This window comes from Equus caballus, chromosome 7 (genome assembly GCF_041296265.1).
Source record: "Equus caballus isolate H_3958 breed thoroughbred chromosome 7, TB-T2T, whole genome shotgun sequence".
NCBI lineage: Eukaryota > Metazoa > Chordata > Mammalia > Perissodactyla > Equidae > Equus > Equus caballus.
Genome location: NC_091690.1, coordinates 87,697,134 through 87,723,099, shown reverse-complemented (window position 1 = coordinate 87,723,099; position 25,966 = coordinate 87,697,134). Strand labels below are relative to the sequence as shown.

At 46.7% G+C, this 25,966-nt stretch overlaps 1 protein-coding gene across 50 annotated transcripts in view; it reads left to right on the top strand.

Annotated features, from left to right (window-relative positions):
• PLEKHA7 (pleckstrin homology domain containing A7) overlaps positions 1 to 25,966 on the top strand; it is a 198,749-nt gene that overhangs the window by 112,040 nt on the left and 60,743 nt on the right. For 41 of the 50 annotated variants that reach the window (XR_011441148.1, XR_011441146.1, XR_011441147.1 and 38 more), the window contains 5 exons: positions 4,921 to 5,004; positions 17,629 to 17,740; positions 18,542 to 18,646; positions 20,421 to 20,493; positions 21,836 to 21,936. Coding sequence is in view for 44 of the 50 variants with exons in the window: in XM_070274881.1 (XP_070130982.1) it covers positions 4,921 to 5,004; positions 17,629 to 17,740; positions 18,542 to 18,646; positions 20,421 to 20,493; positions 21,836 to 21,936 (475 nt within the window). In the remaining 6 variants the exon portion in view is untranslated. Of the gene's footprint in view, positions 1 to 1,466; positions 1,880 to 2,993; positions 3,100 to 4,238; positions 4,502 to 4,920; positions 5,005 to 10,816; positions 11,051 to 16,261; positions 16,837 to 17,628; positions 17,741 to 18,541; positions 18,647 to 20,420; positions 20,494 to 21,835; positions 21,937 to 25,966 lie in introns of those variants that run through there. The other 9 variants (XM_070274887.1, XM_070274886.1, XM_014741789.3 and 6 more) reach the window with 7 other exon arrangements.

Here is a 25,966-nt window from a genome sequence, read left to right as displayed (position 1 = left end):
GACTCCCATGCTTCTGGAAGAAGGGCCTATCAGAGTAACGCCCATGTGAAGCAAGCTGTTGAAAGTCTTGACGTTTTCGAAGTAGTGCAAGCTCCAAAGATCACTTGAATAAGATCCTCAGCCCCCTTAGGAAATGCCATGTGAACAATGGTGACGTTTTGCACTAAATGAGCAGTTTTGTAAAAGTGTTAAGTAGAATAAAACAAAAAGAGCTTAACAAATGTTGAGGGACTGTGGAGATGCTGTCCCAGCTCTTGGTTGCCACCTCTTTACTCTGCAGCCCAAGTGGGAACTAAAGAAGACAGGGAGGCAATTTCTTTGGTTCTTGGGTTTCAGTTATCAATTTTGGGACCTAAGCAGGAGCATTATTAAGTTACCTAGAATCCTTGGTTTTCTTAAGACATTGGGAATTAGAATAAAGATAGTGAGTGCCTTAACAAGGCTGGAGGCAGTGCTGAACATGGCTTCAGGCCTGCAAGGTGACTCTTCTCCAATATTCTGGGAGCTGCCTTGAGGAGCCAAAAGGTCCAGAGTGGCAAGTGCTGCCAAGCATACCAGTGAGAAGAGCCTTGATAGAGTCCCTCCTTAGGCTTTGGGGCCGGATACCCTCCTTACACTTGAAGCTGTTTCTTCTCCTCTTTATCGCACAGGCCAGATAAGAGCTGGTGCTGACAGAGCAGATCTGTCACACTCTCAGGATACCAATACCACCCCTGTCAGAAGACCTGATTTATCAGGATGCTCTGACCTCCACTCTTGAGCACCATTCACATAACTCCAGAACTTCTCCCCGTGCCCCCCAAAATTGCCGTGCTAAGTAATTGGAACATTTATGTTTAACCAACCAGAATCGCTGCTCAAATTATAGTCAAAATCTATATGAATGGAAAATTAATCTTGCAAAAATGTTATGAGAAACTGTAGGACCTGTTTATATTTTGACTGGCCCTGTCTGGGGTTGTAGGTGGGCTCTTCCTTATGTTGAGCTCAAATCCGTCTCCAGTTCTTCCTGGTCCTCACTCTGTCCCCTTATGAAGTCTCTTGGGTTTGCTGTCAGACTTCTTTAGGGCATAACCCAAGTCCTTCCTGGCCCAGGGCTTGTGAAGATGTGCTTACTTCCAGGGATGATTACCCAGGGCCCACCTTCACAGGGATCATCCTTCCCTGCCACCTTCCATCCATGATCCCTGGTCTTCTCCTAGGTGAGGTTGGCTGCCCATTAACTTGGAGGGGCTGCTCCTGGGAGGAAGAGCGGGGCCTGGGAATAAAGGCTAGGTTGTTTCAGCTCATTTGCCAAGTTACTTTCTCAGTAGTCTGAAGAGAAATAGAAGCCCTTGTATGGAGGAGAGAGAGTTTCTGTGCTCATTGAAACCAGCCACCTGGCTCCCAGCCGGGCCATCTCCATCACTCCCAAGAAGCAAGGTGGCAATTCAGGTTTAAGAACAGGTATTTCAGGGGATTTGTCTGTGCCTGCTAAATGCGTCTTAGGTTGGGGTGGTAGGACATGAGATTCTTCATGAGTTTTAGAAAATCAGGAAATGGAGCAGGCTGGGGCTTTTGAGCTGAGGGGCCAGGATAGCAGATAAAGTCGGAGGACTTTGTGGTCTCCAAGTGAGTGTGGGGATCCAGTGTTTGATAGGCAGCCTTGGTTTGGAGGGTGAGTCTGGAGTAGTGGGAAGAGATCAGAAGGGTGGCGGTGTGCAGGAACACAGGAGTTGATTGTTGTTGTGGGCAAGTCATCTGCCCTTTCTGGGCCTTGTGTGATGACACATAGCCTACCCTACTATTTGGGAAGGTTGAATGAAATAGCTGAAGGACCCAACTCTTCTTCTTTTGCTCAAAAAGTGCTGAACCAGAAGCTCTGCCATTAGCAAGCTGGGTGAGTTTGATCAGAAATGATCAGATCTGAAGACCTCAGTATTCAGGAGACATTAATCTGGTTCATCTCTTTTCTCTTTTCTCAATGTATGTGTCCTATTTTTAAATTTAGTGTTCCAATAGCATGCTATAACCCACTTACTCAGTTTCCTTGTGAGTAACATGGGGATAAAAATATCTGCCCTGCCTACCTCAGTGGGTACTTGGGAGGGTCGGATACGATGATGAATGTGACTGCACTTAGAGCTTTCTGTAAATGCAGGAAATGGTGGTGATGATGCTGTGGTTGATAACATTTTTGGCAGAAAGGGCAGGCAGCATCCATATTAGGGAAGAAGGGTTGGGGAGCTGCCTCTAGGTCTGATCAAATGACAGCTATATTTTTGTCCACTTTTAAAAACTATCCTCCTCCTAATGTTAGAATGTAAAATTCGTCTTAGGGCCTATACCTTCCAGCTCAGAATTCTTTTACCCAAGACTCGGAGCTTACTTAAGCTGGTACGAGTTGGGTGTGGTGAGCCCAGGAGTTGTTTTTAAGGTTGTGCAGCGTATATGAAGTGGTTGCTGGATGCTGGATGCTGCTCCAGGCGTGTAGAAGATGTGCTCTTTGCCTTCACTTACTAGAGATCCACCAAGCTGACCTTGTGATAAGACCCAAGGCTGTTTGGGGGCTCCTGAGTGCCACACAGATGATGTTATTCAGAACTTTGGCCCTGGGCCCAAGGGGAAGGAGAGAGGGAGGAGTAACAGTGGGTATGCTGTTTTGCTGATGCTTTGTCTGTAGGGTTTTCTGATCATGGCCGGGAAGCTGCCAGCCCCGCAGACTCCTAAGGGAAGGGACAGCAGGTTATCATGCAAAGAGCATTGAATTTAGAAATAGAAGACCTGGATTCATGTCCAATCATTACTTATTGATGAAGTTGTCTTGAACAAGTCACTTAACCTCTCTGATCCATTTCCTCATTCATAAAATGGGGTTCAATGGTGTTAATAGCTAAGATGTGTAAGAAAAGGCTTTGTAGACTGTAGAGCCCTTGAGAGGTAATATAGATAGTGGTGGTCTTGCTTTCTTCTTATTCCCGTTATTAACAGGGCGTTTCTTTTCTCCAGGTGGAAATGAGGCAGGCTTAGACTAGAGTTTGTGTTTTCAAATTCCCTGGTGAATGGAGATGACTCTAAAAGAAGCTGGGAGGAGCAGATAAAGCCTAACCCTTGAACATGGTGCGAGGATTTCTGAAACAGGTGTTAAGGGGTCTATTTCTCTTTCCTGTCTAGGTGCTCATGCCTTAACTCTGCTGTTCTGGGAAGATCAGGCTGCTGCCTGCCAGATGAGGTCCTAGGATTCCAAGGGCTTGCCTGGGACCAGGAGCTAGGAATTCAGAGGCTGGCGGTGGTTGGGAGGGGTGAGAGGGTGCTGGGGGTGGTGCATAGTCGCGGGGCCAAGGAGCAGCCTGGCCTGATGGCTCTGCCTGCTTCACGTTTGGCTTATTAGGACTCAGGCTGCTCTGACCTCAGTGCCAGCTTACCCCAGACACAGAACGCAGGACGCTCTGACTAGACCCCAGGGCAGAGTAAGAGAAACCTCGTAGACCTAGAGATTTTTTCTTTTAACCTTGCACTGTGCTTATTTAAACCTACTAATCTCCAGGGTGGCTCAGTTTGGAGATGAGGCTACTATCTTAACACTACCAAACTGAGAGGATCTCTTGACTCTGACAGTAAAAGCATTTTAACCATCTGTATTAGGAGCTTTAAAAATGACCTTTAAAGTCATTTTACCTCTGGGACTTTAACCCAAGGAAATAATTTGAATTGCAGAAAAAGCCTGTATTCAAAGATGTGTTGATTATAATGGGGGTGGGGTGGGGAGGAGGAGGGCACATCTAAAATGTCCAGTATTTGAAGACTGTAAAACTTTCTAGAATGTAGACACCATGGGGAAGGACTCTTGCTCACTCTGTGTCTCCAGAACCTAAAGCAATGCCTGGCACACACATGACCATTTGAATGGTTGTGAAAAAAATTTACATCCATATGGTAAGACTATTATTCAGCTCTTTCAAACGAAGACGTCTTAAAGACATAGGAAATTTTCTGTGTTAATAGGATGTGAAAAAGCAGGATAGAGATTTCTAAATACAGTAAAATCACAATTCTCTTATTTTAAGAGAAGGAAAAAAGGCTAAGAAGGAGAAGATACCCAGGTAAAGCTCTAGAGGGTGAGATCCTGGGTGACTTTTCTTTCTTTCTATATTTTCTAAAATGAGTATGATGTTGTGGTTGGGAAAGACATTTTATAATAAATCATATTCTTTTAAAAACAAGGAGGTTAGATCAGTTTATTCATGGAGCAAACCAGCAGCCTCTAGATCCAGCTCCTCCTTCCTTTCAAAGAGCCAGGCAGCCTTTGTGAATACACAAAACACCTACACACTTTGGTTGTGTCTGTCAGCTTGGCGTGGAAGCTGATCCCTCCTAACTTCAAAAGGGTGATAGAAACTGCACAGTGTTGAAACTGTGCAGGTTCACGTTGCAGAGACATGCCCATACATTTATATCCCATCACTGAAGTGAAGACGTTTTGTAGTAGAGAGAAGAATTTTAAGAAGATAGATTTTTCTGGGTGGGTGGTTAATTCTTAGAATTCTTTCCCTGGTTCATGGTTTTGGGAAGCTGTTGAAAGTGCCGTCTGCTTTCCTTCATTCTTGTTTTAGCTCGTGCCATCTTAAAGTCACTTTTTGCTGAGCGGCTCGTTTGATGGAATGTTCCTCTAAGAAGCAGTGTTCTCATCAAGCAAAGACTTCCCTAGAATTAAAATCCCCGCATCTTAGGTGGGCTTTGGCACCTGAGCTGGAAGTTCTTAGTTTTAAATGCAGCCGGGTTCTGATAGATTAAGGGCCTCTCGGAGGAAAGGCCCACTGTCTCACCCAGGGAGGAAGCTGTGATGATGGGGGTTTCTCAGACATTACTGACCTATTGTTGTGTCTGTAATCCTTTCCATTCACATGACTTCTCCTTCATTATCTCTTTCTTTCTCTTTAGCCATAACCAGCAGACCACAGCATTCAGGCATCCTGTGAGTGGGCAGTTTTCTCCAGAAAATAGCGAATTTATTCTTCAAGAAGAGTAAGTACTTTTATAAATTCTCCTTTTTCAGGCGGAGTTTGGAAGCTTTAAGGCACTTGCTCAAAACAAAGCTTGTTGGACTATTTTCTCTCTCAGAGGGGCTTGGAGTAAGTTGTGTGATTCAAAGTGAAATGCAACGGGGTGGGCCCGGTGGCGCAGCGGTTAAGTGCATATGTTCAGCTTCACCGGCCCGGGGTTCGCCGGTTCGGATCCTGGGTGGGGACATGGCACCACTCATCACATCATGTTGTGGCATGTGTCCCACATACAAAGTAGAGGAAGTTGGGCACGGATTTTAGCTCAGGGCCAGTCTTCCTCAGCAAAAAGAGGAGGACAGGTAGCAGATGTTAGCCCAGGGCTGATCTTCCTCAAAACAAACAAAAAGAAATGCGAGAATTTTGTTTTTCAATCTCTGTACTTCTCTCAATGGGAAGATGTGGAAGTGGGGAGAAGATATGGGGATGTGCTGTGATTGGTATTGTCAGAGCATCTTAAAAGCTCCCTTTCCCCTCGAGCATCATCTAACACATTAGCTGTGCTCTGAGAGAACACGCTCATCTGATGTGAAAGTACCTTAAATATAGCCTCAGACCAAGCTGAGCCAGCCTCCCAGGGAGGCCTCAACTAAGAGTCCAAAGCCAGGACTTAGAAGAGAGGACTGGTGACACTCATCGTCCCTGAACATTTTGCATCCTTTCTGCTTGCTTTCCTGACACGGGAACTCTCCTAGCTCTCCAGTCCCATTTAAGCAGGGCCTCTGGGGTGCTTGGAGGCAGGCTCTGCCAACCAGGGCCTGTCTACTTTAACAAATGCGCGTACAACCCCAGCAGGGTGTGTTCTTCTTCCAAAAATGAAGGCAGAGAAACATGTGCAAGTAGCTCTGTTTCCTTCTGCTCATCTGGAGCAGTGCTGTTTGGAGAAAACAATTCTGCCTGAGAATCTATTAGATGTTGGCTTTAAGTTTTTTTTTTTTCAAATCATTTTTCTTCTGTTCTGTCACCTAGACCAAATAGGATCTTAAATTATCAGTATTTATATTTTTACAGCATTTCCCTCCCTCGGTACTTACACCATTGAACTTTGTATTATGGAAAATTTCAGACATATACAAAAGTAGAGATACAGTGATAAATCCAATGTATTTACTGCCCATCTTCAACACTTTCCAGAACGTGGCTGATTTTATTTCATCTATACTCTCCCCCTCACTCCCTGGATTATTTTGAAGCAAATTCCAAACATTTCATCTCTATAGTACGTTCAGCTTAGAGTCATTATCCTACAGAACTTTTAAAACCAGAAATCTATAATTATGATAATACTGACGTTCTTTGCATGTTTACATGGGGATTTTACGTGCATATCTCATTTTAATACAATAATCCTGAGATATAGACCATCCCCGTTTTAGAGATGAAGACACTGAGACTCAAAGAAGCAAAGTCATTTGCCCAAAGTTGCATAGTTAGAGGCACAAAAGCCTGGATGGATGTCATCCAAGCTTGATCTCTTTCAGTAAGGTCTAACCCCCTCCCTAGTCAGAGGCTGCTTGCTAAATTATTTTGATACTGGTGGCCCATGGGACATGACAGCCAGACTCTGGGGTTGGGAGTCTGACTTTGAAAGCATTAAAACCGTAAGAAAGAGTGGGTAGAAGGTAAAGATTGTCTTGTCTCCTACATCGAGAAAGAACTGTTGTGTAAAGACAGAGCCAGAATGTGGATTCTTTGAATTCCAGCTTGGAGTGAGTTTGTTTATAGATTCCTGAAGGTCAGAAGTACTTGGGAGGTCATTGAGTTCAGCCCCCTTCCTTAGGCATCCTGGAGACACGAGTGCCTGTCATTAAAGCTCTGCACGGAGAATCTATCAGAACACTTAGCTTGGAAGTTACCAACTTTAATAGAGCTTCTAGAGAAATGCAGACTTTCCATCACTCAACACTTCTGTACACACATCATTTTCCTCCTTGTTAACAGAAGACTTTGTCTGCTGACCACTTCTGAGAAGGTAGCCTCTGTTATCCTATGAACATATCTCTGTAATTAATCTCAATTCAGTCCAGTTTTCAAGAAGATTTTTATTCTTTTCACGAGTCACTTTTTCCCTCTAGGTCCCATTTCCTGAATGTCGTAAGACATGCTTGCTTGTCTCAGGTGGTGGGTGCAACTGTATGGGCAGACATTCCTCGAAGCAGGCAGGATGTGCTTTAGGCATTGAAAGTAAGGGAGGATTCCTATGAACTGATGTGGTGATCCCTGCACTTATTCATTGAATACTTAGTAAGTCCCTACACTGTGTCTGGGGCTGCGCCAGACTCTGCAGTTACAGCAGCAAGCAAGACAAATGTGGTCCTGTCTGTGAAGAGCTTACGGTTGAGTAGGGAAGATAGATGACTTAACAAGAGATCACAAATGTGATAAATGTTCATGATGGCGGAAAGATAGGGTTCAATGGGAGTTGATAGAAGAGGGTTCTAACCTGGCTTAGGGCTCGTGGAAGGCCTCTCCATCCTGGGAAGGGCTGTTGTTTAAATTGAGATCTGCCCAGTCAAGCTGCACAACTCGGGCAAAGACCTGGAGGGGAAAGTGGGTAGAGCCTGGAGGATCTAAACCAGTTAAGTTAGAGTGAAAAATGAAGAGCCCCGGATGGACTCTGGAGATGCTCGGGAGGTAAAATTGACAGGACTTGGTGATTGATTGGCTGTGATGGGGATGAAAGAGAGGGAAGACTTTCTTGAAGTGTCTGGCCCCAAACTGGAGGAAGGGGGAGGATTTAGATAAATGAAGATAAGTGTGCATGTGTGTGAGGGCCCGTCAGAGCTGAGGGAAGTGTGACCAGCCTCGGTGGGGTCAGAGGGCAGGAAGACTGAGCTGTAGTGGAGGCCTGCGAAGGGAAGTGTGGAGATAAGGTTGGGGAGGGAGGTTGCCGCCAGTTATCTAAATTGCTTCCTTCTGAAATAAACCCAGATTTGCCTCCTGGTGGAGCTCTGGAGGGTGAGTGAGGCATGATTTCCCCGCACAGAAACCAGTTTTTAAAAATGTGACAGTGAATAAGATGCCTGTTTTGTTCCCTTAAAGGAGCTTAATTTTGTTGTGTTATGTGATGAAGAAAAAAGACGGAGATGACCATTTGTGCCATTTACACATCAGCTCTCAGACTGATGTGTTTGGTGGAAAGGGGAAAACCGACTCTTTTCCTTCTCCAAAAGGGTCTGTTAAGGCCACATCAACTCCTCTTGCCGGAGCCTCCACCCTGGTTTCCTGGAGTGAATTCTTCTAGAGCAGTGGTTCTCAAAGTGTGGTGTCTGAACTAGCATCATCTGAGAACTTGTTAGAAATGCACACCGCCCCCCAGCCCTGCTGAATTAGAGACTCTGGAGGTAGGAGCCCCTAGTCCACCTACAGGTGATTCCGATTCAGGTAAACTTTGAGACCCACCGATTTAGACAACTTGCTATTCCCATCCCTCCTAAGTTACTCCCAGTTCTTCTGGCATCCGTAAGTCTCCTCCACACACCCTGCCACAGTGACAGTCTTAGATGGATTTTAGTCCAGTGATCTTGGGTTCCTTCTCCTGTGTGTATGTGGGGAAACAGTCTCCATGGTGGCTTCCTTAAAGCATTGCGTCTCCCCCACTGTTGGCAGGTGGGGCTCACCTGAGCTGCTTGGTGTAACAGGTGCACGCCCACCAAAAGATGGTTTCCTATCTTACAGATTAGAAGCATGCAGAAGAGAAATAATGTGAAAGCTATGATCTGGTGGATCCAGAGGACGCAAGCTCTGAATATTCTAGTTTCTGTGTTACTAAAACAGAATCAGTCAGGATGGGCTAGGGGCTGCTGTGCTAACAGCAACAAACAAAATCCCTGTGACTTAAAGCAATTAAGTTTACTTGTCACTTTTGCTCCGTGTCTGTCACAGGTCACCTGAGGGGTTCTGCTCTGTCATCTTTGCTGAGGGAGGCTCCATCTCTGTGCTTCCATCATTGCCAAAGGCAAGAGAAAGGGAACTTGGGGATTTGCTCACTGGCTCTTTCACTCACATCTCATTGGCTAAAGCAAGTCACATGACCACTCCTAACTTCAAGGGGTCAGGGAATTGCATTTCTACCATGCACCTGGGGAGAGAATCAGAAATATTTGTTGGTCAGCACTAATGACTACACTTCATAACCTACAATCCAGATTTATTAAGGGAAGCAGGACCTTTTGAGTCTGTCACTTCTTTTGCTGCATGACTAGTGTGTTTGCTTTCTCATTTCTCCTTTTCTGCTATGGTACCTAGTTCTTTGTCAGAACCCCCAAGGTGAGTGGGTATCCATCATCAGATCCTGCAGCCTTGTCCCCCAGGGGACTCCCCTGCATACCCAAGCCAGCAGGCATGTGGAAATCCCTCTTGGAAGAGCTCATTTAAGCTCGGGTCGCATTAATAAAAGTGTGATGTGCAGAGAAAGGGGGAGAATGGTTCTGGTATACCATGGTGTTTGTGGACTACTGCATTCACTCATTCCAAGTTTATGAAGCACCAGGGACATGCCAAGTAAACACTGTGATCTGGGTACTAAATTTCAAGAGGGGTGTTGAGCAATTGAGATTCCCCTGAGGAGAGAGACCATTGTGGTGAGGGGCCTGGAAACCCTGTCCTGTGACCTCTCATGTTTAGTCTGCAGGAGAGAAGATGAAGCAGGGTCTGCTGTAAGTCTTCAAGAAGGGCTGGCAGGTGCAAGTGGGGTACATTTATTGTGTGGCTGCCAGAGGCAGGCATCAGATCAATGAGTAAAAGTTTTAGGTTGGCAAATTTCAGCTCAGTCCATAATTTTCCAGGAAAGAGATTTTCTAGCATCCCTTGTTTTGGGATCTAGAATTTCATCTTTACCATTAAATGAAGTGACCTACCTCCCAGAATAAGAGTTGGCTTTTTCCATTAATAATAATGTTATTATTTTTATAGCTAACACTTAGAGCCCTACTATTTATTACCAGGTCCTTTTCTAAGTGCTTTACCTATATTAATTTAATTTCCACAGCAGTCTTATGAAGAAGATACCATTATTATCATGGATACTGAAGCACAGAGAGCTTAAGAGTCTTGCCAAAGTCACACAGCTAGTAAGTGGCAGAGTTAGGATTTGAATCCAGGTAGTCTGGCCCCAGATGCTGTGCTTTTAACCACTATACATACTGCCTCTCATTTCAACAGTCTTCAGGAGACAATCTCCTTCCTTGGCTGTTCTCAGGTGTTAATGTGCCGACTAAGCAGGCCATTGCTGCTTAGAGATTGTAATTGTAATTGTATGTGCAGTAATGGAATTTGATCTAATAACTTCACACTTGCTTGAAAGACACCAAGCCTCCGTGGTAGTCTTTTCTCCAGAAAAAATCCTCAAGCCTTTTTAGAGGGCCTCATTTCCAGTGATTGGATCACTTGGGCTCCTCTTCTTAAGCTCCTGCCTGATTCTCCGTGATTTCCTTGAATTGGAAGCTGTGGCTTGCCCTTTGTGGCTTAAAGGACCACATCCAGGGGCCCTCCTGAAGGGTCAGCCTTGGCACAGGAACTTCCAGGCTGAGGTTTTGGTGGTTGGTGCCAGGCACAGGAGCATTTTCTCCTCTTTCTGGGCTGCCCAGGAAGCCGCTGACAGACGCCTCTGCAGCTCTCGGGAAGAGGAGAGAAGCATTCCGGAGCCATGACGCTGGCAGCTGACTGACAGAGGCTGTGCACACTTATCTCCAGGCTCTGTCAACCATTTGATGTTGAGGTGGGGCCTAGTTGAGAGAGTGTGCGCTCTGGAAGTTCAGGAGCCTGCTGTTGTGCTCAGAAGCCAGCTGCAAGGTGCCCAAAATCCCCTTGGAGTTTCTTACCCTGGAGAGGACCCTTGCTTGGCCTGCCTTTCCCAGCATCCTAAGGAGTTTAGTTTGTTCCTTCCACTGGGATCTGAGCAGCCCTTGGTTTTCCGAATGGATTGTTTGGAAAAGAATCACAAGTTGGAATTGCCTGGAATGTCGTGAGTGGTGTTTGGAGGATACCACTTAAAAAGATATCTTGTGGAGGTAAGAATTACCTTCCCGACCTCTGACCTCTTTGGGGGTTCATTTTGCAGGTTGCAGGGCAAGACTGCAAGGCACATGCTGATGATGGCCCTGGGGGTGGGGTATCCCCTGCGGCTAGGAGATGGCTGTCTTCCATTCCTCCTGCAGTTACAAGTTGGTAAAATCTCGCTGTGGAATTGAGAGCACAGGATGGGGTGGGGGTGCGCTACAACTCTGAGCTCGGAGAAGGAGTCCGTCCTGTCCTGTTGTTCGGCTGTGAGGCTGCTGAGTTGCTATCTGCTGCTGATACAGCCAGACTGGCAGTCTTGGGTTAGCTTTGCCTGTTGGCGTTTGGTTGCCATGGCAACAGAAAAAATGAGGAAAAATGGAAACACCTGGCAAGCAGATGCAGAAACTTGGCTGTGCAGTTTTCCTTCCTGGTATAGGAGACGGTGTTTGTGACAGTCACAGGTAGGGGATGAGGTGGTGATGGTGTTCTCAGTTCATTCAGACACCTGGGTTTGGGCTTGGCTTTGATGTTGGTGTTCGGAAGAGCACTGGGGATGTAGTCATTGCCACACAGCACCGTCCCCGGCTCTGTCTGTGCTGGTGAACACGCTGCAGTGGTGGCTTTGCTGTGTGTGGAAGGGAAGCTGCTGCTTGCCAACAGTGATTTTGTTTCTCCTGTGCCTTCCCTTCTTGCCCTCTTCTTTCCCTCCCCCTGGTCTGGGAAGAAATGGCTATTTTCTGATGAGAAAAGTGGCTGCGGGGTAGGCCAGGAGGAGCTGATAGGCTAGCAGAGGACTTGTCAAAGGCTCAGGTTAGAATGGCAGCAGTCTCTGAAACAGGACAGCAGAGGTGGGAGGGACAGTGGAGGAGGTCAAGATCTGGTTCTTCCCGGGCACAGCGGAAGAGACTGGGCCCAGGGTCTTACAGCAGAGCGGGACTCAGGCGGAGTGAAGGGCAGTGCTGGAGTTTCAGGGCAGGGGAGGGGAGCCCACGAGGCTCGGTGGGTTACTTTCATGCCAGGTGAGGGGTGCTGTTTGGGCTGGTTTCCAGCCCCTGAGAGGGGGTGGGGTGAGGAACTGGAGCCTGTGTTTGAGAGAGGCGCTGTAGGGTGAGGGAGTCGAGCACAGAGAGCCATAGCTGAGTAATGAGGCCACAGTTGCTGAATGAAAACCTGTGTCAGACAGCCTCCCCCAGGGTGTTGGGAGTGTACAGTGAGCGTTGGCGGTCTGTCTGTGTGTGTCTCTTTCTCTGGGAAGACGGGGTGTGGAGGTGTCTGCCTGTTTGGGACAAGAACTTTCTTTTATTTCTGCTTTTCATTGTGCATTGCTTTTTCCCAAACCCCTTAGGTGGTGGGTGTGAGAGCCTTAAAAAATGTGCTGGTTGTTTGTAAGTGTGCCTGTTCTCGTGCACTCCTCCTCTCACAGCAGTAATTTTAGCTGCGTTCTCTGTGTAGAATCCTTAAGGACAGAGTGTGAATTTGGGGGCCTATTTTTCCAAGAATTAATGGGATACAGGTGTCATGTAATGATGTCTTCTCAATAAGAGATTTCTGATTCCCCATAGCTTTCTAACCACCCATCATAGCTTTGAAGACTCTTGACATTATCATTCTCCTGGGGAAAGAATGGGAGCCCCGTCCCCCAGCCACAGGGTTACTACACTTTAAAGAATCCCCAGATAAGGTGTTTTTGGGAAATGATTGTTTCGAAGTTAATCGTTCGGTACCTTGAGCTTTCTGGAGAGAAATTCTTGGAAATAAAATAAGGTATATTTGAGATTTAAATTCTGGGGTTTCCATTGGTGGCCTCAAACAGTGCTTTTCATTTAGTGCAATGCTTCATGCTTTTCAAAGTGTCATTTCAATCCACACAAGCACCTTGTGAGATGAGAGTAGTTTTCACCCCATTTTGCAAAAATGGAAACTGAGGCCTGGCGATGTCATGTGACTTGCGGAAGAGTCAGTAACCTGCAGAGCTCTGTTGAGACTCACTTATTCTGGGCTCATGGTCTTCCCACCACCCCAGGATCCTCTTGGTTTGGGGGTTGGCCTTGGGGCTGCTTGTATCAGACCTTGGGACTTGTCATGGGACAGTGTCTCTCTGGCAAAGTACGGGGTTTGGGAGTCCAGGCTCTGTCTTGGGCAAGTCGTTAATCTCTCTGAGCCTCAATTTCCTCATCTGCAAAATGGAGATGGTAAAATTAGCTTTGCCAGGGTTGAGTGAGATAATGTGGGTAAAGTGCCTGGCACATAGTAGGTGCTGGACAAGTACAGCCCAGTCCCTCCGGTTGCCAGGCCTTGTGTACCTGTCCCTAAGGGGTAGTGATACTTGGCTTGGTGACATACCTATTGTGACAACGATAGTGTAGGGAAGGGTCTTGCTGTGACCCCACTTCTGTCTGCTCCAGTTCATGATGTTGACTAAGAGGCAGCTGAGGATCCCATTAACCCAAACTTGCCTAAATTCCGACCCAACAAAGACAAAATGGCTTCTGAATTTATAACCTCCCTTTCTTACGACATCTGTCAGTGTCATATGCATTTGATCCTGGATATGTCAGAAGCAGAAGTAGCTTCTTTTAAAAATGCGGAAATTGGGCTGGCCCCATGGCCGAGTGGTTAAGTTTGCGTGCTCTGCTTTGGCGGCCCAGGGTTTTGCCACTTCGGATCCTGGGTGCAGACGTGGCACCACTCAGCAAGCCATGCTGAGGTGGCGTCCCACATAGCAGAACCAGGGGTACTCTCAACTAGAATATACAACTATGTACTGGGGGGCTTTCGGGAGAAGAAGAAAAAAAAAAAGATTGGCAACAGAGGTTAGCTCAGGGGCCAATTTTCAATAAAATAAATAAAAATTGGGAAATTGAGGGACAGAGAAGGTGACTTCCTGCCTAGGCTCACCTGACACATCCTTGAGGAAGTTCAGAGTAGAATGAAGTCACTTTCCTACTGGGCTTCTCTAGACTGATTTTTGTTTGGTCTCAACTTCTTTTGTTCATTTCACATAGGAAGCAATTGAGTTAAAAGTCTAGCTCACTGTTTTGAACTTCAGCCCACACTCCTCCAGCAAAATGATCAGTATTCATGTAGCCCAAGTCAAGGAAAGAGAAGTCTTTGTTCAAATCATCCCACTGTACTTTGGGAATCCAGATAGCACAGAAACCTGGCAAACAGGCTTTCAAGTTAATAGATTTTCTTTAATGACACCAAGAGTCTGCCTTCCTCTCGCCTGTGCAGGTTTTTTGGTCTCCTCTCCCGGGATCTGTGTGACTCATGTGCCTGAGGGTGTGCTGTTGAGAGCTGAACTGCCTATCACAGCTGCTCGGCTCAGAGGCACAGGCTCCTCCCTGGGGGAGGGGGAAGGTTCTTGGGTGAAAGCTGTCAGGAGTGCACCTCGGTCTGAGGAGTTGAGGACAAATCAGTGTCAGCCCTTCTAAGTTCTTAAGTGGGGACATGCCTGTAAGATGTAACTGATTCAAATGTTCCAGAATGTGCACATCCAAGTGAGTGATGATCCCTTCAGTGTTGTCTCTTCCGGAGGCTACACACATGCACCATTGATGTTCCCATTGCTCAAAATGGTATGGTAAACGACCTCTAGAAGTTTCCATCAAAGCCAGCTCTACAGCCAAGTGAGGAAATCGTTTTTGACACTTTTTTTTCATATCCTCATTTTTGAATACCAAAGGGTGTCCTAAGCATGACCACCATTTTTTTTTATTAGTTGTAATTCTGGATAATTTCTAGTTATTCAAAAAGTCACATTTACCCATGGAGGACCTACAAGATTATTACCTACGTGGAGGAGATTCAGAGAAACATCCTCCGAAGACAGATCTTGTTACTTGAGTGACTGGGTAGCTGTGTGTGTCTTGTTCTTTTAAAGAGCCAAGTCAGGGACTGCCAGGTAATGGTTGAGTCTGTTCTTGAGTTGGGAGACGTCCTTGCCTGTGGGGAGCCCTGTGAAGACATGCTTCTGTTTATGGAGACAACATGGTTAATTTGGACTTTAATCATATCCCCTGATAAGCCAGCTTTCTCTGGGTGTGGCTTAGCAGAGGTCCCTGTAGTCATGAAGAATGAAGTTGTCTTCCTGTGTTTCTTCCTCCTCCTCCCCTCCCCACCCCCGCCACTGTCCCTCACTGGTGTTCAGTGTCAGGACCATAACCAGTCCTCCTCCAGCGGAAATCTCTTCACAGCTGGCTCCCTAGGTGGTGCTCGTACCCTCTTTCTTCACCTACCCAGGGCTACAGGCAGTCATCTTTCTTCCTGTACTGTTGGCCAGAGGTGCTCTCTGGCCAGCCAGCATCCCAGAAGCTAGTGTGGGGAGGGGATGTGGGGTCAGAATGCAGGGGGGTGGTTAAAGTTAGAGCTCAAGATTGTAAGGTGCAGAAATGGCAAAAGTGGCCATCCGTCCTGGATTTCCTGGGCCAGTCACAAATCCAAATAGTCTTTTCTTTGTCCCACAGAGGAGAAGTGGCATATCAAGTTGTTGGAATGTGATGTAGTCATTTAAAATGACGTGGATGAGTTTAAAATAATAGAGAAAATGTTTATATTACAATAAGTTGTTTAAAATCAAGATGCAAAATCATAAACACAGTATGATCGCAATTATATAAAAACAAAAAAGCACCACCTCTCCCAAAAGTCAGGCATATAAAAAAGAATGGAAGTAAATATCCCAAGTGTGAAAAATGATTTTCCTTTGGATAGCAGGACTCTGGGTGATTTTTTTCTTTCCTTTCAGCTTTTTTTCTTTTATTTCTCAAATATTCTATAATAAGCTTCTATCAGTATCTTAAATGGGAGTGAATTAAACTTGATAAAATACCAAACAAGCCTTTGTTGTTGTTGGACTTTGTGTCCTGGTTTTAGCTTAGAGCTACAGCTGCCGTAACTGAAGTGAAGGAACTCTTCTTCCTTGTCTCAGCCTCTGGAAATCTGAAAAGTCAGGCTCAAGACCAGGTTCCAGGAAGTCGTTTTGGACATAGTTCTGCCTGGAGGAGGCAGGGCCTGGACAAGGCAGCCTCTCAGAGCCCCTGCCCACCCCCGGTCGCCGATTATCTCTGTGCTGCACACAGCCTGTGCCAACATGAGCGGGCTGAGTGTGGTGACATTCTCTGAGTGGGGAGCCATAACAAAAGTCTGGCTGGGTGGAGGCCGGGGGTGGGGAATCTGGAGCGAGTGCCTGAGCTGATAAGGAGCCAGCAATCTTTCTGCCTGGTGAGTCTTGCACCTCCAGCTGCCAAGCATCCAGCAGGGCCCAGCCCCTTGCAAAGCTGGTGCCCGCTGCAGAGGTCCAGCTGCTGGCACAGCTTGGAGAGCACGGTGGTCACGGCTGCTTCTGCGGAGAACTTCCCTAATGGTACAGTGTGTCGCGGCTCTGTCTTGGGGCACAGGAAGAATCATTTATCCTTTGAGCCCCAGTGATGTTTGAAGGAAGCAGCATATCTCCAAGGTGGAAATTAGGATTTTTCCTTGTAGCACCTTTGGAAAAGTGAGCCTCGTGGATGGACAGCAAGAGTGCTTCTTCAGCTGTGTCTTGCCTGGATCCTCCATCTCCATCTCAGTTTACTGCTGCTGCCTGAATCCTGTTGCTCATCAGAGCAGTGGACAAAACCCAGCTACAGAACGCTGGGACTTACACTTCAAGGAAGGTTTACTGGTCCTGGAGTAGGCAGAGCCTGGGAGTCGGGCGTCGAGCTGTTCAAGGACAGGCATTGAATTTGTGTGGAGGCATTTGCCACCGCCGCTGCTTTGAAAGCCTCAGGCAAATGCTGGGGCTCTGTGGAGGCAGGTGAGGAGGGCTCCCTACAGTGTTGCCTGAGTGCCGTACCGACACGTTCGCAGAGTGCTGGCCCTGCTGGGGCAGGTGGAGCTTTTTGGTGGGAAGCCTGATGTCACAGGATGCTGATGGGGACGCACTGAGGGGATCCTCATTGGGGACCCAGGCAGGCTTCATTTCTTCCTGCTCTCCAGGCATGGCACAAAGGGTTAATATCTCCAAAGGCTCTATTTTGGGGCAAATGGAGTGTTCCTAGAATAGGACTCTTTGTTGAGTAGTCTATTTTGGGAGGCAAGCCCCACTGGCATTTATGTAAGCGATTCTCTGTGTGTATCTGGGGGTGTGGATGTGTGCGCAAGTGATTTCTTGTTACTAATTATAAACAGCTTCTTTTGGGAGCCAGGGAAATGGAGGGGTGGGTGTGCGTGTGTGTAAGGAGTATGGATTGCTCTTGCTTTGAAGAGTGTTGACTGTTCCCATCTGGCGGGGCAGTTGCCACTGGCACCTGAATAAGAGAGTAAATGTGGGGACCTTAGGACAGCAGACAGGAATGACTGTCTTGACCTCTTTGTGGGGTGTCATGCTGTGGAGATGTACCCATCTATCATCCTTTTGATTCCCTGAAGTACAAGAGTAGACTGGACATCGTGGCCCTCTGGCTGTGGTCTGGAGTCACATAGTCTCCCAAAGATTGGTCCTGGGTTGTCTAACCACCAACTAGTTCTAACGTGGAATAAATCTCATATTCCACTTCCCACAGCAGTCTGGCACTTATTCACTGGACTCCCCCATGTCTCTCCACAGGCCAAATCCACATATGTCGAAGCAAGAGAGAAACCAAAGACCGTCCAGCATGGTCAGTGAGACATCCACTGCTGGGACCACTTCCACCGTGGAGGCCAAGCCTGGCCCCAAGGTGAGCTCCTGGCCATTTGTTCCTTCCCTCCCCTCTTTTATATTTTGCCAAACCCCGTTGTAACCAGGATCCCATTTGACTTTCACCATAATTTTGTGAGGGAGACATGTAAGAAGTATTCTCCCCAAATGACAGATCAGGAAATTGGGCCAGTTGGGGTTATATCACTTGTTCAAGAAAACAAGCGATTGCTGACAGAACCAGGACTGACATCAAGGTCCTTGGATGCATTCTTCATTTTCCTCATGTGTCTTGGGAAGGCCACACCTCTGTTCATCTGTGTGTTAGAGACCCCCTGGCGACATTCATGACAGATGGGCCCAAGGAAGGGTGCCCTTGAGAAGGGCCCAGAGGTGTCTGTACCCAAGATGTGGGAGCACTGACTGAGGAGCAGGGGAAAGAACTAGATTGCAGAGAACGGAAGAGTGCTGAGGACTGAACCCAGATAGGAGGGGTAAAAATCTGGAAATTGGCAAAATCTGTGACCAAGAAGTAACTTTGCTCCAAAAAGGCATAAGACATATTAGGGCCAACAGCTGCTGGTGAGAGTTGATTGAAAAATTCTTTTAATTTGTTTTCTCTGTGACCCAGATGGGAAGCTTGCTAGGTCTTGGACTTGCCTTTTAATTAGAATGCTGTGGCCATGTGCATGCCTGTTCCCTGTCTCCTTGTTCTTTTGATCAAAGGGTGCTGCCGCTTAGAGTGAGACACAGGGAGCCTCAGCCCTCCCATCACACAAGTGCTTTGTTGTGCCTCCCTACATCACCCCTGCTGCTAGAGTTCAAGTCTGCTTTTTCGTAGATCATAAAGTCCAGCAATAAAGTCCACAGCTTTGGGAAGAGGGACCAGTCCATTCGGAGGAACCCAAATGTGCCGGTGGTGGTAAGGGGCTGGCTGCACAAGCAGGTGAGGAGACTGAGGAGGGAGTGGGGCCATCGCCCTTGCTGATTTCCTTCCTTACCCTGGCCCCCGGGAGCTGGGAATAGGCTTATAATAAGCTTTCTGTTCCTGAGTTTGTCTGAGGTAGGTAGACGCCACCCGCCATGCTGAGTGATTTGCTGTTCATTGTTATGAGTGGCCCGTCTGCTCAATGGCTACAGCTTCCTTCCCTAAACCCATTTGACCACTTTGGACCCTGATGCTACTGGCTGCCCAGAGACCCAGGTCCCTAGTGTGGGCAGGTCAGCATGAATCCAGCCTTACTGACAATCCTCTGTCAGCATGGCCTTCTGATGTTAAAGAGCCTTTGTTATCATTTGGCTGAAAAACTCCATCTTTTCCTCTCCCTAGTCTAGCAGACATGTCTTTCTCCTTGGCACCTCAGATTCCATATCAGCCAAACTCAGCTCATCGTCTCCTCACCCTTTACCTCGCTTTTCCCCTAGCCTGCTTTTACTGGATCTTGGTGAGGATACCACCATTCTCCCAGGCACTCATATTAGAAGCCATCACCTGGGGCCGGCCCTGTGGCCAAGTGGTTAATTTCGCGCACTCTGCTGCGGTGGCCCAGGGTTTCACCAGTTCAGATCCTGGGCACAGACATGGCGTCGCTCGTCAGGCCACGCTGAGGTGACATCCCACATGCCATAAGGACCCACACTAAAATATACAACTATGTTCTAGGGGGATTTGGGGAGAAAAGGCAGAAAGAAAAAAAAAAAGATTGGCAACAGTTGTTAATTCAGGTGCCAATCTTAAAAAAAAATGAAAACATCACCCGTTCTCCTCCTCCCACATCCATTCAGGCAGGAAGCCCTGTCAGCTCTGTCTCCCCCGAGGCCATCCTTCATCTCTATCCCATCACCAGTTGTTTTGCCTCTGGTCCTATGGCCATGGATAGACTGTGAGCTTCAGGGCCAGAGACCATGTCCCTTTTGTCTCTTTCCTCTCTCTTTGCTATCTATACTATCCATCCACCCACCCACCCACTCACCAACTGCCTGCCATGTTCTTAGTGCTCTCACAGTGAGTATAAAGAGATGGATAACATGTGGTTCCTGCCCTTGAGGATACTCATAGTTTGCAGGAGAAGCAGACACATTTCTCACAGATTTTTAAAAAATTTCACAATCACCTAAAATGTTTTTAACAAGTATAATGATTTACATTTTAGATGAGTAAAGACAGATTCTTGTGAGACAGTTTGATAGGAAGAAAATCCAAGTCTCTTTACATTGAATGGAAGGAAAACACACAGCAAAATCAGTCCCTCAATGTAGAGAACTGAACTTAGCCAAATGAGAATTTTGCCTCATTGATTAATTAGCTAACTTAAACTCTTTGTTCCAAAGTATGAAAATCAACTTTCTACTCAACATTAAGTGAAGGTATTTTAAAATATAGCACCTAAATCAATCAACCAATAATTTCCTTTTTGTCAAAAGCTGATTTCTTTCTTAACGGAAGAATTGTACTTTTGAGTTCACGTCTTCCTCTCTAAAAGAAGGATGCTTATAATATATTCATGTGTTTTCAGGAAAGAGAAGAAACTTCCTGGGGATAAACCATCATTGAAACTAAATTTTAGTGTCCTATTCAAAGAATGGTTGTGCAATAAAAATTCACTAATTTACAGAAAGTGAATATGGGCAAGTGTTGGTTCCACAATCAGGTTGTAATGATTGGGGAGCGGGGACAGTGTGCTCAGATATTGCCCTAATTTGTTTTCTTTGCTTTGCAGGACAGTTCTGGGATGAGGCTGTGGAAGAGGAGGTGGTTTGTGCTTGCTGATTATTGCTTGTTTTACTACAAAGGTGAGCCAAGGCTCAGGCCACCAAGGGCTGTTTATGCTGGAGGGGGTTGGTAAAGTAATGCAAATGATGGTCTTCTCAAATCCAGTGATTGGACCAATGGCATGAGCTAATTAATAACCTATTGACCTGCCAAAGTGTTCACTTTTACACATGTGCATGATTGATTATTTTTACCAGTCCTGACATTGAGAGTGCCATTTGTTGAGTTAAAATAACTAAAATAGCTTCTGCCCCACTTGGGACATAGGCACACCTTTGACACAATCCGGAGAGGAGGGAAGTATAGGTAAATCAATGTATTTTGTAACCTAGTATCTGGATTTATGCCCTGTGATATTGGATGGGCAACTGGTGAATTGACTTGGCCACATGGACATTTATGGGGCCCAGTACAGAGTTAGGGGCTGCACAATCGTGAGAAGGAGGTAAGGCTCAAGATACCAAGGAAGAGATAGCTTACTTTTAAGGCAAGACTAGGCTGTGATAGATGCTTTAAGACGTCCAAAGTGTTTAGGCAGTTCATGGGGAGCAAGAAGTTAATTCTGTATTGGAGAATCTGGGGAGGCTTCTTAGAAGAGATGGGATTTGAGTTGGGCTTTTAAGGATGAGTAGAACTTTACCTGTGTGTATGGGGGAGATAGGCATTACAAGCAGAGAAAACAACGAGTAAAGTTCTGGAAGCAGAAGTAAATGGAATGACAGACCTGCGAAGCCAGAGTGAGTCTTGCATGGAGGATGTCCTAGGAGATAAGGCTCAGGAGGTGGGTAAGGGCCAGAGTTTGAAAGGGCTGTGACACCACGCAGAGGAAGTTGGGGTTCGTTCTGTACCTAGTGGGCAGTCAGCAAGTGCCTTTGGTAGGAGAGCGACAGGACCAACTCTGTTGTTAGGAAGTTACCTCTGGTAATGAAGATGGTTTGGAGGAGGAAAAAAATGGATGTAGAAGGTAGGATATTTCACACAGGCTGTAACTTTACCTGTGAGGTTTGCTCCACTCAGAATGCCCTTCCCCATCCATTAAAACACTTTAGATCTCCCCTTCTGAAGCCTTCTCAACTTCCCCAGACTGTGTGCCACTCCTGCCTCTGTGTTCCCACAGCACTTGGTATACTGTTGTATTCCAGGAGTTAGCAGCTGAGTTGAGCCTGTTTACATGCCTGTCTCCACCCTCAGGGAGAGGGCCCTGTCTCATTCACCTGTGTGGTTCCAGCATTAGCTGAATGGCCGATCAGTGATTGCAGTAATCCTGGGGAGAGAGAAGGAGTCCTGAACTAGGGCAGTGGGATGGACCAGCCCAAGGAGGGTGCCACAGAAGGCTCTTCTGATGTGTTTTTCCATTCAAAGACAGCCGAGAAGAAGTGGTCCTTGGGAGCATCCCTCTGCCCAGCTACGTGATCTCGCCCGTGGCCCCTGAGGATCGCATAAGTCGCAAGTATTCCTTTAAGGTACTGCCCCTCTCCTCTAGTGTAGCAATCCCGTCCTAAGAAACTGTGTTTTCCCAGAAGTGGCTTCAGAAAAGCAATTGTTTTTATGGGGATGGAGACGTTAAGAAGCTAAAGTGTTTCAGGCTCATTTTAACAAATTTATAGATTTCTTTAAACAAGAATTGTGTCACATCACAAGTACTTCCGTTCGTCTCTGAGCTTTTGAGTCCCCTAGCCTTGCTGAAGTATTTAGACCCCCCTTACCTATCTCTGCTAGCCCTGTGATTACATGTCGGACACAGCCCTTCTCCTGCTGTCTTATCACTGCCATCAGCCAGTCTAACTAGTATCCAACCACTTAGTGCAAACGATGGTCCCTCATAAGAGACTTATATCAATTATAGTGTGAAAACTTACTTTGAGGGTTAGGGGCCTGCGTGTTGAAGAGGTTTTCAGGTTTGCCCACTTGCCTTGTCTTGTTGAAAAGCAATTAGAATAAAATTTGGTTTATCTTCTGGATCATTGAAAATTCCCAGGGAAATCCCTTCACCAGTAAAACCCCTTTTTTACTTCGTTTGTCACTGTGCCATTTGAGTGAGTGGGCGTGATAATGATGGCAGTCCTTTGACACCCTCTGGCATCTTTGAAGCTGGTGTGGAGGCTCTGGGAAGGCAGCGGTCAGGCCCATACTTGGGGAATCCTGAGGCCGTCTCCTTTGGTGGCCTCCACACATTTTCTTCACTGCTACTGTTTCGTGGGTCCCCTAGGGATGGTGAGGATGGGTTGGGTTGAAGGTGCACTTTGCTGGCATTTGGAGTGGAAGTCTCAGAGAGCACTGAAACAAGTGGCCCTTGGCGCCAGTAGCCATGGAGAAACACCCTCTCATGCTGCTCAGGATACGAGACAGTGACATGCATTTCAAGCTGGGGTAAGGGCTCCTTCCCCCACTATTCATGTAGCTTGGCTTTTCCCATGTCGGGAGTACAAGATGAGCACTAGACAGTAGGTACCAAAGCAGAGGTTGAACAGAAGTCAAGTTCTCCCATCATAGATAGTTAAAGGACCATGGAAAAGCACAAGATAAGACACCCACCGTTCTCTGGAAGGGTTAAAGAAAAGCGTTGGTATGCAGTGTCCACAGCATCAGGAAAGCATGGTCTGCATCCGTGTCTTGATCTGGAGTCCCTTGTGGTGGTGGTGCTGGGAAAGTCAGTGTCATCTTCCTCCTGCCTTTCCTTCCTGAGCTGGTTCTTCAGCTTTGTTAATCGACAGGTTTGAGCTGTACTTCTCTTTCTCTCGACTGTCACTGTCCCCAGTGACTCCAGACTTGCTTTGGGTTGAAGATTTTGGGATCCTCCCCCACGTCATGTTGTGTGATATAGGATTGTCTTATAGCTATAAGACCTTTTGTGATTTGAGAAGTACTTCTATCCGTGTTACCTCATTTAATGCTTGTGAGGTGCCTGTGAGGTCAGTATTATTAGCTTCACTTTATGGATTAGGAAAACAAGGATCAGAGAGCTTAAGAAACTTGCCCAAAGTCAGGGAGCTGGAAGATGATGGAGACAGAACTCCACCCTGAACTCTGTCTTCTTTCAATTGCAGTACAGGGAGGGAGGACAGTTTCTTTCTCTTCCTCTGCTTTTCTTCCACGTCTTATTTTGGTCACCTCCTGTATATTACAGGAGGTGGTTTGAATTAATGTTGATTGTTATCATTTTCTGCTTAATAGTTCATGAGCTTCTCCTGCTTATTGCTGGCTCTGAAAACATTTTGTTCAATGGTTTCAGACTGGTCTTTCGCAGCCTGAAAGTCTTCTTCACAAAACCTTCCTTTCTAGGGTTAAGCGTTGCTACTGGGCAAACGATTGGGTTAACGATGTCGTGTGTGATTTTTCGGGACAGCATTTGGAATATCCTCAAAGTAACTGATCATAGCTATATATACTTCTTCTTGATACTTCTTTGGGAGGTGTGAAAATAGATTCTAGGAAAACATCTTTTATGTGTCGTAGATTCTTTCCTTTTTTAAAAAAATTTTTCTTAGAAAGGCTTCACCAAGAGCGTTCCCTAAATCTTTTGTCTGGGAGACAAAAGGCATGCATTGGGGGCTCTTTGGGGGAATCCTCAGGGTCTGGGAGCAGAGAAAAGCTGCTGCAGACAGATCTGGTGGTGTTCAGCTGGTTCTCTAGAAGGGGCTGTCCTTTCCTGGGTGTGAAAGACTTCCCTTTCTCTTTGGGTTGCAGCAGCATTCTTTTTAGTGGTGAGAGTGGGCCCTTTGGGCAGTTCAGGATCCATGTTCTTGAGCGAACTGAGGAAGCAGTGTTTTGTGTCCTGGGCCTCATGCCTGCCTCTGATGTCAGTTCTTCTCTGTTTCCAGAGCCAAAAGTGTCTGACTGTCACTAGGGCACCTTACCTGAGATTGTTCAGAGTATCTGTATTGCTAGATATAGCTAGAAAGGTCATATGGTCTCCTCATTCTTTCTTTTCCAACTGTGCCTGCAGCCTGGCCGCCCCTATGCATTACCAGGGAGGCTGGGTGCTAGATAGACCCTGAGGCACAGCCAGTTCTGCAGGATGAGCCAAGCAAGGCTCTCGGTGCCTCTAGGATGCATTCTGCCCTACCCTGACCAGCAGGCTTTCGTGCTCTGCTGGCTCACTTTTGGCCTCCCCAAAGAGCTCCTGTTGGATGCACAGCCACCCCCAGCCTATTGGTCACCTCTGGGCAAGCTTGGCCCCTCAGATCCAGGATCTGGAGCAGAAAACATCCCCATGCAGCCGAGGGTCCAGGGATCTTCAGTGGGGAAGAAGCTGTTGCTGCCTCGTGTGAGCCGTTTTCCCTCTCAAGTGTTCCTGACCTGAGGTCTGCAGACCCCCAAATGTCAGTGGATCAATCACATCTTTCCTTTTTTAACTGAGAACATTTTCTTTGATTAAGAAGCAGGAAACAACAGGTATCAGCAGCACCTGTGTGCTGGTCACCAGTAGAAACCAGAGAGACCTTTATGTCACATCAGAGTTGGTGTAACTATCTTGAAATATCATTTAGGCTCATCACCACTTTGAAATTACAGTAGTTACCACCGCATTTGCTGTATAATGCCTTATTAAAGAAGCACATTTATCCCTGTATCACAACATTCCAAAATATTTTGATAACTATATTTCAATGTAATATATTTATCTGCACACTTAAAAACATTCTGAGGGGCCGGACCCGTGCCCAGTTAAGTTTATGCACTCCGCTTTCGTGGCCCAGGGTTTCGCCAGTTCGGTTCCTGGGCACAGACATGGCATCGCTTATCAGGCCATGCTGAGGTGGCATCCCACGTAGCACAACCAGAAGGACTTGCAGCTGGAATAGACAACTATGTACTGGGGGGCTAGGGAGAAGAAAAAGAAAAAGATAGGCAAGAGGCGTTAGCTCAGGTGCCAATCTTAAAAAAAAAAAAAATTGTGATAAGAGTTCATAAGACTCACCAAACTGTCAGAGGGTTTATGGCCCCGAAAGGTTAAGACCCCCTGCTCTAGATTCTGACTGAAGGTCAGCCAAGAGACGTGGGTTTCACTGATTGATACTCACACACTTTTACTGCGCCCTGGGGTTCTACTTGGCAGGATGCAGATGCTGGGGATACAACAATAGAAAGGACAGAGTCCTTGGCTCCATGAGGTATCTTCTAGAGCTGGCATCAGCAGACCGGTTATTAGGGGATTAGAGGAGAACAGGAGAGAGTTGCCCTTTCCTCTCCCATTTTGATTCTGTGCTCTGTGTATCTCAAATCCATCTCCTCTTGCCACTGCTGCAGTCCCTCTTCTGGCTTGGCTGCTGTCATCCCTCCCCTGGGTAACTAGCTAACTGCCAGAACAGTGCTTAGCACACAGGAAGTGCCCTGTAAGTGTTGGCATCACTTCCTTGGCCTTCGAATTCCTGTAGCCTCTAGTCCATCCTCCACACTCTTCCTAAATTGTACATCTGTTCAGGTTGTACTCCCACCATAAACCCTTCAGTGGCTCCCCGTGGCCTACAGGATAAAGCCCAGTCTTGGGTT